The sequence below is a fragment of the Mercenaria mercenaria genome, chromosome 4, assembly GCF_021730395.1.
Source record: "Mercenaria mercenaria strain notata chromosome 4, MADL_Memer_1, whole genome shotgun sequence".
NCBI classification, from domain to species: domain Eukaryota; kingdom Metazoa; phylum Mollusca; class Bivalvia; order Venerida; family Veneridae; genus Mercenaria; species Mercenaria mercenaria.
In genome coordinates, this window is record NC_069364.1 from 99,904,748 (window position 1) to 99,924,495 (window position 19,748).

General features: G+C 35.7%; 1 protein-coding gene across 1 annotated transcript in view; it reads left to right on the top strand.

The window, feature by feature from the left end:
• LOC123552536 (arginine kinase-like) overlaps window positions 1-12,204 on the top strand; it is a 29,426-nt gene extending 17,222 nt beyond the window's left edge. The window contains exons 3-7 of the mRNA XM_045342257.2: window positions 4,254-4,516; window positions 6,973-7,121; window positions 7,601-7,766; window positions 8,424-8,604; window positions 11,028-12,204. Of these exons, the coding sequence (XP_045198192.2) occupies window positions 4,254-4,516; window positions 6,973-7,121; window positions 7,601-7,766; window positions 8,424-8,604; window positions 11,028-11,191 (923 nt within the window). The 3' untranslated portion in view covers window positions 11,192-12,204. The remainder of the gene's footprint in view (window positions 1-4,253; window positions 4,517-6,972; window positions 7,122-7,600; window positions 7,767-8,423; window positions 8,605-11,027) is intronic.
• Window positions 12,205-19,748: the final 7,544 nt, after the last annotated feature.

The window sequence follows — 19,748 nt, forward strand, 5'->3', positions numbered from 1 at the left end:
TAGTTTCTGCATCTTTCACAAAGATAAACCTGGGATACCCAGGAAGCTGCGAAGACCCCAAACAGATGGACGCAGTCTCTGCGTCTATTGCCGGACTGGGCTTTGCCTATGTTGACCCGTATCTGAAAGAGGATCCAAAGTAAGTGATCTATTACCCGGAGTCCCTTTCCCCAGGTCTCTAGCCCAATCTCTATTGCTTAAACCAGACTGGTCCCGCGACAGGTCCCGAAATACCAATTCCCATCTGGAAGGGACTTCTGCTTCAACCCAAGTACAAAGGATGTTGTAGCTAAATAAAGGCTGCACAGCCATATCTACCATCAGTTTTAAAGACTGCAGTCCCACACTGGAGATAAATCGATCTTGCCGCCACTTAACCAAATCCACACGTCCACTTACTGAGTAAGAGTTAGCAAGTCACAACCAGACCCACAAGTGAGACTCTGGCACAACGTGCCCCTACTGGACTATCCATCAGAACAGGAGACCTGAACACATCCAACAGACCTTGCACAAAACTCCTCCAAGTCGATATTTCCGTAATTGTGTAAAGCCATAGTGTCAGGAGCAAGGCCCATACTGTAATTGTTGTCATAACCCGACCCTTTTTACCCCGGATTGTGCACAGAAAGGGTAGTGTAAACTACCAATCTCTGAATGAAGTGATTAGTTAAACTGAGATGAAGGACATAGATCCCTTAACAAGGACACTACATTTTGCGACGCAGGACAAGAATCGCTCAACATATATTTGTTCCATAGTTGCTACCATGTAGAAGGACTTGACGTACATGCACTTAGGTTTAATGCAGGAAGATGGAACCCTGGTAGAGAAGGTGGTTTCGAATACAATGACACGGTTTCTAGTGGCGGCAACCGTCAGGCCTGTATGCCCCCATGACCTAGACAAAACAAGGATAATTTAACTGTTGGTTCCCAACATGATTAAAGGGCAACTCCCCAGTGTGATTGAAGGGCAATACTCTAGCGAGATCTTGATGTTGAATGGGGTTGCTAGTATGAGGTCCACAAACCTTTGGAAGGAAGTGGCCTCCGAACTTCACACAAGTGGCTTGACTTTTAGTAACAATATTCCCCAATATTTTTAGTTTGTCTCCGACCTAAGGTTCACTAGAAACCAGTTGAGGTTCAAATGACTGGATATCAAATTGGGCCTCGGTCTGGCATAAACTTGTCAAGGAGTTATAGCCTTCACACATAAAGTTTGAAGTCCTATATTTGCCATCAAAAGAGTTACTTTTGTAAGAACTGACCTTCAGACTGGGCAAATCAAATGTACCATTTTGCATCTTACTTTTACCTGCTTGAGTTACATCAATTTCACTTACATGGTATCTTATTTTGAGGCAGTTCCTATAATTGTCTTCTTGAACTACCATCAATATATTCAGACAGTATTAAAGAAAGTTACAGTATTCCAGTCATGACCATTATTTGATACCGGCTCCATAGAAGCTATAATTTTTTATGTACATGGTACATCTACTTAAGAATACATTCGAGATTGACAACATGTTGGATGAAGTCTATGCTGATGAATGAATCTACTGCACATTCAAAACAATCACAGTTACAACATACAGCAGTTAACAAAATGTACGTGTGTATAAACATGGACTAGATTTCTAAATATAGTGATATGTCTGTTTCAAATTTAATATCATTATAGTGCACTGTTTCGGGCAATGTCTGTATATATTGTAAGTATGTCACTACAATATGCTAAAATAGCCGATATATATATATTAAGTGTTTAAAAAAAGTTTTTGTGCGTAGTGTTCTCATGAAGATGTAATCATGGGTCATGCAAATTAAATTATAGTTTCATAGTTTGATTGTTAAATGTATGTGTTTAAAATTGAATGCGAAATATTTCAAACAAAAATTAATTGTAAGTTTGCTATTTTTGAAAGATAAAGTATGTGTTCACATTACAGAATACAAGAAAATGTATAGTTTATATGTTAGGTAACGTAAATTGTAACGTAGATTGTTTTTTTAAATACATGTGTTTAAAGTTAAAATGCAAAGCTCTGTTAAAACATATTTTGACTGATTGTAAATATGCTATTTCTGAATGCTAAAGTAGAATTAAGGTAACAGAACACAAGAGATATAGTTTGTGTGTTTGGTAACGTAAATTGTAACTTAGTTTGATATATAAATGCATGTGTTTTAAGTTAAACCTACAGTTTGAAATGCAAAACTATATTGTTAAGAACAGAATTGTATTGTAATTTTGTTTTTTTTCAAATGATAAATTATGTTTTAAAGAAACCGAAGACATAAACTATAATTTGTATGTTTGGTAACGTGAAATGTAATGTAGAATTCAACGTAACATATCGAACAAGTTAGAGGCTTGTTGATAGATGAATAAACAGTTGTATTACAGTAACTTTAGAATGTTAATATAAAATTGATATGAACATTTCTAAGAAAAACATGTTTGAATTATGTATGATTGAAAAATAGCACATTCTGGAAGAATGATGTTACATTTTAAGAATCACTAAAAATCAGCTTTCTCTTAACTTATACTGGCAATCTATATATCAATTTTTTTGTTGAACTTTCAACTTTTTAATGGTAATTTCATTTTTTGATTACCCAGTCATCTTAATTTGCAGTAAAAACTTTATGCCAAAAATGTTTGGATTTTTAAGGTAACGTATCTTTTTCCGATATTTTTCTTCTTTAACATTATATTTTAGACATTAAAAATTTAACAAATTGCAGCATGTAGTATACACCTTGAAATAACATATGCAAAGTTGAAATGATTTACTAACATAATAGTACCATTTGTCTTTAAAAATTGATGAAAAAATTATAGATTTTGAGGGTAACGTATTTTAAAACGTGGTTATGGAGAAAAGGCCCGCTCGCCAGTTGCAAACTTTATGCCAAAATATTCACCACACATTGGGGTTTCAAAAAAATATGGTCCACAAAATTCCTCCTGAGGGGGGAGCAAAACCCCCTCTGGCTCATGGTCTATTCTGTCATCATCTACGATGTTCAAGGTGATTGCACGGTTAAACTGGTAGCCACTGGCTAGGTTCTTGCACAAAATAAATAATGATTTAAAACAAATGGTGTACAAAAATCTCCATAATCACTTTTTCATGGAAGATATTAACTTCGATGAAGACATGTAAACAATTTAGCTGGAAGGTTTTCCTCGGTTGATGGGCCAGATAGGCAAGGAGCGTTGCGCGCGCGTAAAGGCCTTAACTTGCTTTTAATTCTTCGCAAGGGAATTTATCTGGTGATGTATCCGGGGAATTCGTCGGGCTAATGTTGTACATGTCGGGTTGTGTTGATACCTGAGGCTTGGAAGTGATTATAATTTTACTTTTGATTAGTCAAAAATAAACCAAACTCCTTTTAAACAATTGGACACGGCGGATTGTGTTTGCATTTAATTTGGAATATTTGAATGGCACTTTTCTGCGTGCCAGTTCATTCATTTCATTAATGCATTGATGTTGCATGACTCATGGATACAGTGGTTAAGAGCATTTGTTTTATGTGCCAAGCAAACCAATACATATACATACAACATCATTGACTCCAAGTACGTAGTGACATTTTACGACCGTCAAACATCACCTCAAGACTGCCAGTCGTTATGACAATTAATTTTGATAATATAAAGTCAAACCTGTGTTAAAAACCACCTCTGGACAGAGACCACTTGGCTCTAAAGACCACATGTTTTGTTTCCCATTTTAACATTTACAGTGTATTTTAACCTGTGAGTAAAGACCATTTCCCAATAAAGACCACATTTTGGTTCTCCCAAGGGTGGTCTTTATAGACAGGTTTGACTGTATACCGTAGTATATCTTAATCTTTCCCTTTCATTTTGGTATGCTACATAGCAAGTTAGTTCTTTGGAAATATGACAGAAAACCATGTTAAAGCAAGGCGCCTCGTCATTGCTTAGTGTGTCGTTATGATACATAAATAATTCTTAAAGAAAGCCCTTTGGAAGCATATAACACAATAAAGCAAAACATTTTACTGAGTCTGTTCGTGAGAGGTACTGAGTCTGTTCGTGAGAGGTACTGATGTGCCACCTGACAAGATCTAATGGAAAACATTGAATTGACCCCATTTAATTGGGCTTACTTTTACTTCACAAAAGATATTTAATAATAGTCTACTCTTTAGACTGGAATAGGACTGCTGGTTAGATTAGCTATCCATATTTATTATGTTTACAGGATGTTTACATTTCCGCAATAATGCAGGCATTTACGCTTGTGATCCCGAAGCGTACACGGTATTTGAAGAAATATTCAACAAAGTAATTAAAGAGTATCACAAGATAGAAAGTCTGTGTCATCCAGAACCGTATTATGGAACAGAAGAAGAAATAGCAGCTCTAGGCAACATTGATCCCGAGGGTAAGATGGTCATATCAACACGTGTCCGTGTTGCTCGGAGTCACACGAAATATCCGTTCATACCAGCATGCACGTTAGAGGTAACTTGAGGAGAATAATGCACGCATTTCGTTTTCCTTTTGTATATATGGTTTCCTATTTGCTAAGATGTCATTAAGTAGCATTGTTTATGAGATTCATTTAACAAAAAAAAGAGTTCGTACTTCAGTTTAAAGAACAAACAATGAAGAGTTAGGTAAAAGAGTCTCAAATGTAAGTTCAGCTCATCCTGTTTCAGTTAAGAAGTTATCTTTATTAGTCCCCATCTGGTTGAAAAAAACCAGTTTTGGGGACTATAGCAATGCGCCTTTCCGTCTGTCCGTCATTCCGTCCGTATGTCCGTGCCAACATATGTTTACTATGTGGCATTTTCTTTGATCTTTAGGGGCATAATTACTACATAACTTAGGTGTTTTTCTTCTAATTTCATATAAAACATGGACGGAATGAAGCTCCTAGACCCCAGGACGTTGGCCCGTCCATCTGTCCTTCCGCAATTTCGTGTCCGGTCCATAACTGTCATTCATGAAGGGATTTTAATATTACTTGGCACGAATGTTTCCCATGATGAGACGACGTGCCATGCGCAAAACCGAACCCCTAGCTCAAAGGTCAAGGTCACATTTGGAGATCAAAGGTCAACAGGGCTTTTTTCCTGTCCAATCCAGAACTCTGCCATCTATGAAGGGATTTCAATATCATTTGGCAAAAATGTACCTCATGCATAAACTTTCAGACCTCTAGGTTAAAGGTCAAAGGTCACACTTAGCAGTCAAATGTTAACATGGCATGAACAGGGTCTGTTTCGTGTCCGGTCCATAACTCAATTATTCATCAAGAGATTTTAATATCACTTGGCACAAATGTTCCCCATGATAAGACGACGTGTCATGCGCAAAACCCAGATCCCTAGCTTAAATGTGAAGGTCATAACTGGATGTCAAAGATCAACAGGGTTTGTTTTTTTGTCTGGTCCAGAACTCTGTCATACATCAAGGGATTACAACATTACTTGGTATAATTTTTCCCATGACGAGACGATGTGTCATGCACAACACTCAGAACCCTAAAAATAGCTTAAAGGTCAAGGTCACGCTTGGAGATGAATAGGATTTTGTTCCTGTCCGGTCTATGACTTTGCAATGCAAAACAGAATTTAAATATCAGTTGGCACAAATATTCCCTTGGTTGAGTCAACGTGTCATGCGCAAAACCCGGGTCCTTAGCTGAAAGGTCAAGGTCACACTTGAAAGTCAAATGCCAAAAGGGTTTTTTTTTCTGTCCAGTCTGTAACTCAACAATCCTGAAAGGGATTTTGACATTACTTGGCATAAATGTTCACCACTATGAGGCGGAGTGACTTGCGCAAACACCAGGTCCTTAAGTCTAAGGTCAAGGTCACACTTAGAGGCTAAATGTCAGATACAAGAATGACTTTGTCCGGAGCATTTCTTCTTCATGAATGGAGGGATTTTGATGTTTCTTGACACAAATGCTCACCACCATTAGACGGATTGTCATGCGCAAGAGCCAGGTGCCTAGGTCTAAGGTCAAGGTCACACTTAGAGGTCAAACGTTAAATTCAAGAACGACTTTGTTCGAAGCATTTCTTCTTCATGCATGGAGGGATTTTTATGTAACTTGGCACACATGTTCAACACCATGGGGCACCTTTGTTTTTAGAATTACTTACCTTTGTTGTTTCTATAAATAGCTTATATTGTAACTTTTTATTTCTGGCCGTAGGGAAAAATCGAAACCAGTTTTCTGTGATAAAAAATGCATGTTACATCCAATTTTAGGTGTATTTTGACCTATCTCTACCTGGTAAAGAGTTTTGTTTGGACTTATATTATATAGATCTTTTAGGATTAACTTATGTTGTTACTATAAATAACTTATATCAGAACTTTCTTATAATTAGCCAAAAAATCCATATGAAAATACTGGTGCTAGTGTAAAGAAATTTGCTATGACGGGCATATATTGTGACATTCTGGCACTCTTGTTTATATTAATAGATGTTATGAAACAACCAACAATTTTTTGTTATCATTATTATCATTATTACGTTTGCGAACAGCATGGATCCTGACAAGACTGCGCGGATGCCCAGCTAGGCTGGTCTGGATCCATGCTGGTCGCAAATACACTATGTTGGTTTTCTAATGGTGCGGCTCAATTATTATTACACAGAGATACAAAATGTAGTCCCAGATAGGCGATATCATTACGCCGAACTTCGGATACGTCGATGCAATTTTTGAAGTCCCTTGAATATCGAGGTAACGGTATTTAACTGTATATAGTACAATATCGTTTATACATCATTGACAGATATCATTCATTATATTATACTGCAGTAGAGAAAATTAGGTGCCTTCCGGTAGGGGATTTTGTATTGCACAGCAATACTTCATTCACTTGCTTTGGAGCGTCAGTAGAAATTAACTAGTCTATGTTATCAGGTGCTTAGAATAAAGTTTTATAATGCAAGGACCTGCTGAACATGGAAAACGACACAGTTACTGCCTTGAAAACACTGACGGGTGAACTAGCTGGACAATATTATCCCCTTGCCCGGATGGACAAAGCAACAGAGGCGCAACTGGTGGCAGATCACTATCTTTTTAGACATGATGATATGTAAGTCGCACTATGTTCTTAAACCATGTTGGTGTTATTTGCAAGAAAAGTTGTATAGCATAAAACATAGACACATAACCATGTGTATGGATATTAGTTTTACATGTCTTCAACGCTTTATCATTTTATTTTTTTTTTTTTAAATGCATTTCTGAAAGAGATGACAGTGTAACAAAATTTGAGAAGATAGGAAATTTGTAAATTGTTATTATGTCGCTCGTGATACAATGAGCTGAATATTTAGAAGCGGCAGCTGACATTTAGGTGCTGGATCGGCATTAAAACTCTCGCATTGAGTGTATGCACGCATTGACTGTACACTATTAAACCTATTGTATATTAATCCTAACTCTAACCGTTAGTCAGTATATTTAGTCAATAGGTGCGCATATCCAACAGGGGTGTAAGATGTTGTTGTCTTTTAGATAAACAGAAGGACATACATTTGTTCTCAACTGAACTTAGACGATTATTTTTAGAACACTGAGAGATGCTGGTCTTTACAAGTACTGGGACACAGGTCGTGGTATTTTCTACAACGAAGATCAAACGTTCCTATGCTGGGTCAACGAAGAGGACCATATAAGGCTGATCTCCTTGCAGAAAGGAGGCGATTTAGCTGCCGTATATAAACGTTTAGTCAAAGTGAGCATCCTACTTAACTTCTTACTCAGATTTTAAACGAAAGGTGTGAAAAAATACAATTTATATGAAAAAAATAACACACCTTGTTTCATTAATTTGTTTACAGTACTTTTCCTGAATGTTTGTTTTGAACGTAGTTTTCTTTTTCCTGATGTATCGTTCTAATCAGTCTGTAAACAGATATCCTTTGGAAGCATATATCACAACCAAGCAATGTAAAAGCAGACTCGGTTAGACTGAGTCTGTTCATGAGAGCGTGAGAGGTAATGAAATACGCAATACCCGTCAGGTCCCAGGCAATACCCTTCAGGTCCCAGGCACCGGCTTACGCGGAATTCCATGAAAATAAAATGTTCTCTTTGATCACAAAAGACCAGAAAGTATTATTCAACACTGAGTACAAGTACAGGAGACTTACCATAGCCATCGCGCCGCATTTAAAGACTGTTGTGGTGATAGTTAATAAAATACAGCAGCAGATCCGCGGTTTGTTTGAGTCTGTCTATGAGGGGCATGAAAAATGCCCCACCCTTCTTCACAACCTCTAGCACACCGGCTTACGCGGAAAAAAAAGAATGGTCTGCATGATCATAAAAGGAAATTTAACACAACGTCGAACAATTTCTTTTGTTTATATATTCATATATATGTCTTCAGGCTATTCATGAAATGGAGGACCGGATGACGTTTGCGCGGAGAGATGGCTATGGTTATCTAACATTTTGCGCAACGAATCTAGGAACAACGCTACGAGCTAGTGTACTCATGGCCATTCCTAATGTCAGTAAACAGGCAAATTTCGATGACTTCCTTGCGAAGCATAATATACAGTCTAGAGGTGGGTACTGGAAAATACCATGGTTTAAGCTGTCTAACAGTCCACTCATCCAAATATGAAGCTTAACTTTTAAACCAATAGAAATTTGTTGAATTAAATAGTTCCCCTCTTTCGTAGCTTTATGCATTCTATGATTTTGGCTGAGAAATATACGGTAATACTCTACAGTAGAGATATACAGTTCGTGGTTTATTCAATGGTATAACTGCGTATATGATACAGAAATTATTCCCTTTAGAATATTCTTTTGTTTGTTTGTTTTGACTTTATGTCACATTGTCAAATTCATTGTCATATTGCGAGTTTCCGGCCTTTGAAGGCAGAGGAAAACTTATGAAGAACCAGCGATCTTGCATAACTCTGCTAACATAATACATTTTGTAATAGTTATAATACAACCGAACATAAACCAAGTTTGAACACATCTTTATTCCCTTACTCAGGGTTAAGAGATATAGTTTTATTCTTTTACACTAAATAAACCAAAATATAGGACTCTATCAATAAAGTAATTTTTGTTTTGTTTATCTTAATATGTTCTATATACTTTCAGTGTCATTTTAGCTCGTCCGATTTTGAAAAAAAAAATGCTTTAGTTCTGGATTAAATTGTTTTTGTTTAGGTCCACTTTTTCTCTAATAACTATTAGAACTATAGCTTTTAAACTTTACAGTTTGTTCATCATCTTCATCAGAGTTTCGCATGCATTTTAACAGAATTATGGCCCTTTTGTTTTTTTGCAAAATAATGTGCCCATGTCCAGTTTACTTGATTGCTATAAGAACAATGGCTTGGAAACTTTGCAGACTGGTTTATAATTATAACATGAGTATTTAGGCCAAGAACTTTAACTCTGTTAAGCATTTTTTAAATACTATATGAGCTATAGGTTTGAACTTCGCAGATCTTTTTTATCGTTATTCGGCAAGTAAGCTGACCAAGAACTATAACTCTCGCTTGCATTTTCTATAGGAATTTCTAGATATAAAGTTCTTTCCTGGTCGACTTTTCAAGAAAACATTAAGAACTATAGCTTTGAAACTCTGAAGACTACTTTATTTTTACTAGATTATAAGTAAGTAAAGAATCATAAATCTTGCATTATATCAGAATTATGGCCCTTGTTAACTTAGAAATTTGATATTTCTCAACGCTTGAATTTGATATTTCATCGTTATTTTTTTTTTTTTTTTTTTTTTTTTTTTTTGTTTAGTTCCATTTTTAGCTCATCTGATTTTTTGAAAAAAAATGATGAGTTATTGTCATCACTTGAGCGGTTGTCGGCGTCGGCGTCGGCGTCGGCGTTGCCTGGTTAAGTTTTATGTTTAGGTCAGCTTTTCTCCTAAACTATCAAAGCTATTGCTTTGAAACTTGGAATACTTGTTCACCATCATAAGCTGACCCTGTATAGCAAGAAACATAACTCCATCTTGCTTTTTGCAAGATTTATGGCCCCTTTTGTACTTAGAAAATATCAGATTTCTTGGTTAAGTTTTATGTTTAGGTCAACTTTTCTCCTAAACTATCAAAGCTTTTGCTTTGAAACTTGGAATACTTGTTCACCATCATAAGCAGACCCTGTACATCAAGAAACATAACTCCATCTTGCTTTTTGCAAGAATTATTGCCCCTTTTGGACTTAGAAAATCAGTTTTCTTGGTTAAGTTTTATGTTTAGGTCAACTTTTATCCTAAACTATCAAAGCTATTGCTTTAAAACTTGCAACACTTGTTCACCATCATAAGCTGACCCTGTACAGCAAGAAACATAACTCCATCCTGCTTTTTGCAAGATTTATGGCCCCTTTTGGACTTAGAAAATATCAGATTTCTTGGTTAAGTTTTATGTTTAGGTCAACTTTTTCTCTTAAACTATCAAAGCTATTGCCTTGAAACTTGCAACTCTTGTTCACGATCATAAGCTGACCCTGTAAAGCAAGCAACATAACTCCATCCTGATTTTTGCAATAATTATTGTCCCTTTTGGACTTAGAAAAATCATTTTCTTGGTTGAATATTATGTTTAAGTCAACTTTTCTCATAAACTATCAAAGCTATTGCTTTAAAACTTGCAACAGTTTTTCACCATCATAAGTGGACACTGTACATCAAGAAACATAACTCTATCCTGCTTTTTGCAAGAGTGATGGCCCTTTTTAGACTTAGAAAATCATGGGTAGGACAATATTTCTATTATACAAAAAAAATCAGATGAGCGTCAGCACCCGCAAGGCGGTGCTCTTGTTGATACTATATCGTTAAAATTTTATACATTTTACCAAATGATGAGTAAGAAGGCTTAGAACCATAACCCTTTTCTTGCATATTGTCTTACATTAAGCACTTACAGACTAGCATTGGTACCCGCAGGTGTCCTTGTTACATAAGTACACATGATTTAAATAATTTTTTTACTCACGTTAGGAACACGCGGGTTTGGTTCCGCAGTTGAAGATGGAGTTCACGATCTGTCGAATAAGCACCGACTGGGTCTCACTGAATACGAAGCTGTGAAAGAAATGTTGAATGGAGTTCTCGCAATCAAAAAGTGGGAAGAAGAACTGGCTGGCATGAAGAAAAATGCCTAAAATAAAATGTGCATTTTCACATTGGTGTGACTGTCTCTCGTGGCCAGTTGACTAATAGCTTTGGCTTTTATAATTATTTATATAAGTGTAATTGCTGGATATTTCTCCAAATTCCTTTGTGTATACCGTGAGTGGCTAGTTTTATTTTCAAATACATTGGAAAGTGATACAAATTTAGCATGGTTTTAACTATTAATAAGGTCAGTTTTTTTAGCTTGACTTTCCGAAGGAAATAGTAGAGATATTGCACTCTAAAGATTGCACCTTGCGTCGGCGTCGGCGTGCGGTGTTGTAAAGTCAAATATTTCTGTTACTGTCTATTGTCTACACCGTGAGAGACAATCCCCATAGCTCTGATTTGAATTTCAATAGATTTGTGTCCCTTTGTAACTTAGAATTTGTGGTTAAAGTTTTCGATCTCTGTTATCATTGAAGTTATTGACTTGAAAGTCAAATATTTCTGTAACTATTGACTTCAAATTTTAAATACTTTATTTATTATTAAATATTTACCAGGAGAATAACCCTGGTTTGAGTTTTGACAGAGTTATGTCCCTTTTTATTTTAGACTTGTTGGTCAAGTTTTGGCTTGAACTTTAAAACAGTTGTTTAATATCTAAGTCTACACCTGGAGAGACAATCCCCATAGCTATGATTTGAATTTTGATAGAGTTTTAGAAAGTTTATACTGGCAAAGCTCTTAGTTTAGGGTTAGGCACTGAGAAAAGTCGAGCGCACTGTTACTGTTACAAAGGCTACTGTTTTATTTAAGGCAAATTTTAACAAACTATGTAGTTGCATGATTAACATCATTTGCATGGTAAAAATTTAATATAGTTTTATTATGTATATAAATTGTTAATAGTCTCTTGTAATTCAATAACTGAATGGCAATGTACTGTATTTTATGTTTTTGCTTTTATTATGATGTGTTGAATGTGTACATTGATGAGACTATAATAAATAAAATATACATGTTGTATATATATGGCTAGTTTACTGGCTTGAATGAATGTTAAGCTTTTTTTACAATTAATCTATGCTAATTCAATGTCGAAAGATGTCAAATGAACTTTTCTTTCGATGTCAGTTTTGGTTACACATTAACTTGGTACAAGTACATGTATGTGTCACAGCATTACAAAGTGTGGTGTTAAGTCGTCCTTTCCTGACTTCGAGTATAATGAGTCAGAAGGGTGCACATATCGCACTTTTTGTCTTAATTATAACAAATGAGCTGCTGCGTGCAAAAGCCAACCTGAGAGCTTTGCGTCTAGTATGGATCCAGATCCATGCAGACTAATCCACATGCAAGTGCTGAAAACGAGGAATAAGCCAAACAGAGCACTGATCTGGATCCTTGCTGGTCGCAAATCGTTGCTCTCTCAATTTTTAATTAAAAGTCTAATTTCAAAACATAGTTATGTCAACATTTAAGAAACATTGCAATTATTTTTTCAGATTGCTTATGGCCAAAGGCCAAAGCCCTGTTAGGGTCAAATGTTTCTTTATATATATACCTGGTATGTTGGAACGTAATTCTATTCATTACGTGATGTGCCGTTATATATACCTGGGATCTTGGAGCATTCTTTTGTTGGGATCTTCGAACGATCATAGATCATCAACAAAAGAATGTTCCAACAAACCAGGTTATTCAGGGTTTATATATATATATTGCACCCCACTATCTTGGACATAACTGTATTTCATAATCTGGGACGTAACTAAATTACTCTGAAGTTTTACTTAATCTTGGTAACTATATCAGGTAGTCGAAGCTTGACTTCCAGTCTTCAATGTCAAGCTCAGGTGCTGTCATAATAGATTCTATTGTCCAAATTATATAGTTTTCTTTGATATCTTTGATTTTGCATTTGATGTCTTTATCTTTGATATCCCTGCATTTGTCCTTTATATTCCAGCCTTTGTTTTGACTATTGTAATGATGAACAATTTATATTAAAAATGTTTTTGGCTTAATTTGTAACCGGACACTTTCAACTCGAAAATATTTATCTAAGAGGATGCACATTTGTTTTTTATCATAAGTGTTTCTGCAGGCAAAGATACTTTCATCTCTGTTCAACAGACCCTTAGGTCACATACTTGTAGAAAGTTTTACAGTTTCAACAGAATTGAATAGAAAATCAGTTATTGTATTGGAAAAACATACCTTTATATCATAACGGTACCAAGACACTCTACTTGTAAAACTTTCTGATTGCCTCCCTTTTGTATCAACAAGTTTGACACATCAGTAGATGAGCAACAAAAAGCACTTTAGCAAATATAGATAGATAGATAATGTCTTCATTTGTAACAAGCCATTTATGGCCCATGCACAAAGCATCTATAATCATATCAAATAAAACACAATGATAATATGACAGGTCACATCATGTAAATAAGGCTAACATTACACAAGTAAGCAAACATATACATATATATTGAAAAAATGATTAAGTTTAGTTTTAATTGTAGTCAGTAAAGCTGTAATATCAATATCAATAAATTAAATGGCTTTATTTCACTCCAACGACATCAAACACTTGATAAAAAGACTTACCACATTTTAACACACGACGAAAATTTAATAAATGAAAATATCAACAAATTATAAACATTCGTTCATGAATAGTCCAAAAATAGAGTAAAAATCCAATACATCTGACAACAAAGCAAAACTAAAAACGACAATATCCGCCCTGAGCGTTCTCTTATTGCTTCGCACCGCAACCTCAAAAGCCTCACAACAGTAGGTGACCTGACGCCTGTACAGCACAATAACACCAGACCAGAAAGAAAATGCCTCTGTACATGTTTACCCTACCCTAGGTATTCTATAAGAACCATGTACATGTTTACCCTACCCTAGGTATTCTATAAGAACCATGGAGTTCTTATAGAATACCTAGGGTAGGGTATAACATATACAGAGGCATTTTTTTCTGGTCTGGTGCCAGTGGTACAGTAGTGCAACATGCAAATCCTGTACGTTATAACGAGTGTGAGTTCGATTCCATCGTTAGTAGTAGTAGAGGACGTGACTCTATACCACATTTTCCCTTCTTTGTCTATATAAAGCCGCCATCTTGGATTGGGAGCAGTCAATTTTCGGGATAAGGCTCAATGACGTCCATTTTAGATATTGGAAATAATAAAAAGATAAGAAACAATAACGCTCTGTTCATCTTTTATTTTTTTATTTTATTTTATTTTTTTTTTTTTTGTAAAATTACATACAATATATATTCTCAGTATCCATACGTCCATCAATCACTCTCTTATCAAACACAGTCCTATGTTTTTGTCATTTGCGTCATCGTTAGAAGTCTAGCTTGACCACGGTCTCGACATATTTTTTGAGAATCTGTCACCGTTACGACTTGATTTGATGGGCCAATAATCATGTCCTTAATGGTTTCAAAATTCACTCTGAATTTTGTTTTTTGCCACCCTCCTGCTACACCTCCCTCCTCCTCAACCTCCTTTCTCTTCCCTCCTCCATTTCCCTCCACCACCCTCCTCCTCCTCCTTCACCTCCCTCCTCCTCATTATGGCTTCTGTTTAAATACCTAGCGCTTCTAATGAAGCAGGATATTTTGTGAATTTAATTATTTCGGTTCAATATGCATATTAAGAGATTACACGCGCTCTTCACAAGTGCAATTGTAATAAAATTAGAGTGTCAATAAAAATGACACCTGTGGTGTTGTCAATCTTGTACCCAAATAGTCCCATTCACGCTTAATTAGTATTCTTGAGTTCATATTGTTTTACCCCATTTTAGAGGGGATGCTTTATTTATATCGGAAATTGTGCATCTCTTTGTTACCACGGACAACCAATAATTGAAAATTAATCACATACGTGTCTCTTTAAATAGAGACCAACTTGCCAAGTTGACATTTTCAAAACAAGAAGTCAGCCCTCTAAAGTTTCAAAAAACGCAAGACCGTGATCAAGCTAGACTTTTAACGTTGACGCAAATGAAAAAAAAAAAGGACTGTGTTTGATAACAGAGTGAGAGATGGACGTATATCTTACCCGTATGGATACTGAGTATATATATTGTATGTAATTTTACAAAATAAAAATATACATATATACTTAACATATATTAAAGTCCTGAAAAGTGTTTACGTCCACAAGTTTCTGTTGTTCCACTTTTTATATGTAAAGGTTTGTTTTCGCTTCGTTTTTTACAGGTGACTACTGGCCATTTGTGTTAAATTTCTTAATTGTAGTTAAAGATTTTCATCCATAGAACCATTTGATGAAAAAGGTGATAAGTTATATAAATCATATCGCAAATGATCTCAGTCATTCAATAAAATAGTTAGGTGTAATGGCTAAATGTATCCACTCATTTCAAACTAACAGACGTGTTTATGTCATTGTGCTCAGATGCCACGCTTTTCTGTATGATAAGCTGATATCGAAGCTTTATTATTTTATACAGGGTTTTAACACAAAGCGCTTTATTATTTTATACAGGGTTTTAACACAAAGCGCTTTATTCTTTTACACAGGGTTTTTACAGAAAGCGCTTTATTCTTTTACACAGGGTTTTAACAAAAAGCGCTTTATTATTTTATACAGGGTTTTAACACAAAGCGCTTTATTCTTTTACACAGGTTTTTCACACAAAGCGCTTTATTCTTTTACACAGGGTTTTAACACAAAGCGTTTTATTCTTAACACCAAACGCTTTATTCTTTTACACAGGGTTTTAACACAAAGCGCTTTATTCTTTTATACAGGGTTTTAACACAAAGCTCTTTATTCTTTTACACAGGGTTTTAACACAAAGCGCTTTATTCTTTTACACAGGGTTTGAACATTGTGTCACATAGCTATATTCCTTTACACGGGGTTTGAATACATAGCTTTATTATCTTACACAGGGTGTGAACACATGGGTTTGAACATGTAGCTTTATTCTTTTACATATACTTCAATCTTGTTCACATGGTTAAACACATGATGAAGGTATGGAGGTTGAGATGAAAATTTTGTATATCCTTGAATGTCTAAATATACTAGTATATAACTTAAAAAATTAGTTAACTTACCCATATGTACTTCTAATTGTTCTATAATGAAATATTTTGATTTTGCGACATTTTGCACACTACGTTAATGCGCTAATAAACTGTATAAAAACCTATTCTTGTTCATTACTTGAATTCTATCTATATATAAGCATGTTTTTTATGCGGGGGATAAGGTTGTTTCAGCAACCGTGTGAGGATGTTTCAGCATTCGTGAGAGGATGTTCCAGCATCCATGCGAGGATGTTCCAGCATCCGTGCGATAAAATATGTAAACAAAACAGGTAGGGTGACCCATGATAGCTCACTGTATCCAAAATTTCAACATGGGAGTTATCCAAGAAAATTGATTTCAGAGCGTTTGTGCCAATCATTTGTTACTGTAACAGGCGAAACTTTTTACCATGACCCTCTTCTTAGAGTATGCAACAGTGTATCAAACTTAGACATATGTTGCTACCTCCCCTCCCACTCTCACATCCCCATGCCACCCCCACATCCTGGTCTGGTGAGAATGGGTATCCGACTCGCAACGATCACTTGGCAGCAACTTCAAGTTATTTCATCATGTTTAGGCCTAAAAAATCTTTGTTTCCGGTCACATGCTAAAACAAAATTAGGGTAGGTATGTCGGAAAATTATTTTCTTTTATTTTATTTCTTTTTATTAAGTGAGACTTTTCGGAAATTATTTTTGTATCAAAAAATGAGTACAAATAATGGGGGTATGCCTTTAGAGCAACAGTAAGTTGGTTTCTAACATCACTGACCATGTTTAAAGCATAAAAAGCGCAGTTTTGCATCTTTTTATTAAAAAGTAAAAAAAAAAAAGCATAAAAACATTTAGGGCCGGGGCCAAAAATGCAGGAGGTCAATCATGCGTCAGGTCGGGATACCGGGGAAAAATACGCCTGAACAGTACACAGAAGTCGGGTACAAAACGTAAGTTTAGTATTAGTTTTTCCTCTTTTATTTTATAATATTAGGGATTTTTAAGAGTTGTTTCAATTCAAATTATCGAAATGGCTGTGAAAATTGATCACATACATTAATGATTTTAATTAATGATTTTAAGTGTTGTTTAATGCAAACACATACCTATTTGGTTCACGTATTTTTACTTCAAAATTATATTGTCAGAAGGTGGGATAAATAGACTATTAGGTTACCGTCTTTATAAATTTAATGTATTACGTTAGTCTACGAAAAAATATCTCGACATTTATATTTTCTTCGACTTGTGAAAGATATTCAATCTTACACTGAAATAAACAAATATCCTCAAGTTACATAATTAAAGAGAAGTAAGGGGAAAAACAGTTGCAGAAAAGATGGAGTAAGCAATAGCTTCTTTTCACGCTAGATAAATATTCACGTGAGGTATGACGGTTTGCTCAGAAGAATAAACTTGCATGAACTTCGTAAGGTTTTTCTGCATCCTAGAAGAATATAAAGTCTTAAAATCTTGCCAGTATCAGGGATATCCAGGACATTTATTGAGAACACGAAGAATTCAGTGGGGTCTAGCGGCACGCCCCTTCGGTGACCGGCAAGTATAACTCAAATTGACTTGTGCATTCTTACACTTTATTATACACACTTGCTCAAGCTTTATCACACCAGGTAGGTTTCAACGGTATTTGAGCTTAGAATGTTCTGCATTACAAATGAAAGGACTGACACGAATCTACCTGTTATATACCCACACTGGCCATAGCTTTCGCAGAAGCGGTGGTTCTAACACAGCGGCGGTGGAGAATTCGTCGCAGAAGCGGTGGAGAAATATGGCTGACTGACTATATTTACGCTCTCTTCGGTACTTTTTCTAACGAGTGTTTCACGTTTGACTGAAAACAACCAGTGAGACAGGAGCCCACATGTGTATTCTTCCAGCCACAAACACTTGTTCAGTGCAGTTCTTTGTCATTAATGTAAACACTTCTGTACAGTTTGACGGGGAACTTCCGTTTTTGTAGAATTTCTATCAGAAATGGTAAAATCTTGTACAAAACGATCCCTGAGCACGTTTGCTTCAAAATGTAAGTCTGACAATGTCAAGCAGAAACTTTTTCTCCGTAACCGGTGATTTTTCATTGCAAGCATACAAAATGATCGATCAAAAATCATTCCAACGCAGTGTGCGGTAGGTACAGTTGCAACGCATTACGGTGAGTCTTGTTTCTTTAATGTTCGCTATTGATTTTAAGTTGGAGTAAACAGCATTTTCCCAAAATTTTGAATGGGTAGGGCCATGAAATCACTTTGACATTAGATAGCAACAGAAACTAAAAGTTTAGAATAAATATGACATTGATTTGCACATCCATAAATACATAATATCAAGTGACACTATTAATTTTCTGATTTGACCACATGCTACTTCTTCATCGTATGACTATGATAAACCAACTTGACTAAAGTACAATACAATTACTAATACGTAGCATATCTTAACAAAATGCCATTGAGCAGCTATGTTACTGGAGTTAAGACGTTTTACAAGTAGGCTAATTTACCACAGAACCTCAAAGTGTCAAGGGAAAAGTTTAGATTTTTTCTTAGTGACAAGATAAAATTATTTGATTGCCCTTCCGTCGTCCGTCCACAATTTCTTTTGAACACGATAGAGACCTCATTTTTCAACAGATTTTATTCCCTGAAGGAGCCAAAATGTTCACCTTGTGAACATGATAGCAGTGACATTTTACTTTCGACTTTTACCACACTTGCACACAAATTAAGTCACAATAAGATCTCGGTTCCTGATGAAAACAAGCTAGATTCCATCATTCATATGTTCAAGAGATACTACCCATGAAAGGGGCAAATTTTCTATTCTGACCCTCTCAGCCATATAAGATTTCATTTATGCTTGGATTTGATACAAACTTGCATATGTGTGCCCAATCACATGATCGTGCTACGTCGTTTAGAGCCCGAAAATGAAAGTGGAAACGTAAACAAAAATTATAAATCAGGGCATAAGTTTTGTTATTCAATATATTGTGTATATATCATGAACACCATTCGAAACCTATTTGAAAGTGCTACCCACGGTACAACAATTGTCCCGCCGAAACCTTCTCGTTTTAACGCTATTCCTGTTAACCACTTTCGACAGTATGCGCTCAATGTGCAAGTCTATTGAATAGCATTAAAACGAAAAGCTTTTGGTGGGGAAATCATAGTACCGGGGATAGCACTTTCAAATAGGTTTCGAATTATACGCATGATATAAACACAATATATAGATTAAAAAACTTACGCCCTGATTTTCAATTTTTGTTTACCTTTCTACTTTCGCTTTCGAGCTCAAAATGACGCAGCGCGATCACGTAATTAGGCACACTGTGCATGGAAATTTTTATCATAATAATCTCTAGATCAAGTTCGAAACTTTGTCATGTGGGGTCAAAAACTAGGTCACCAGGTCAAATCAAAGGAAAAGCCTGTTAACGACATACGCCACATTCATGGCCTTATCTTCAGTAATGTTTATAT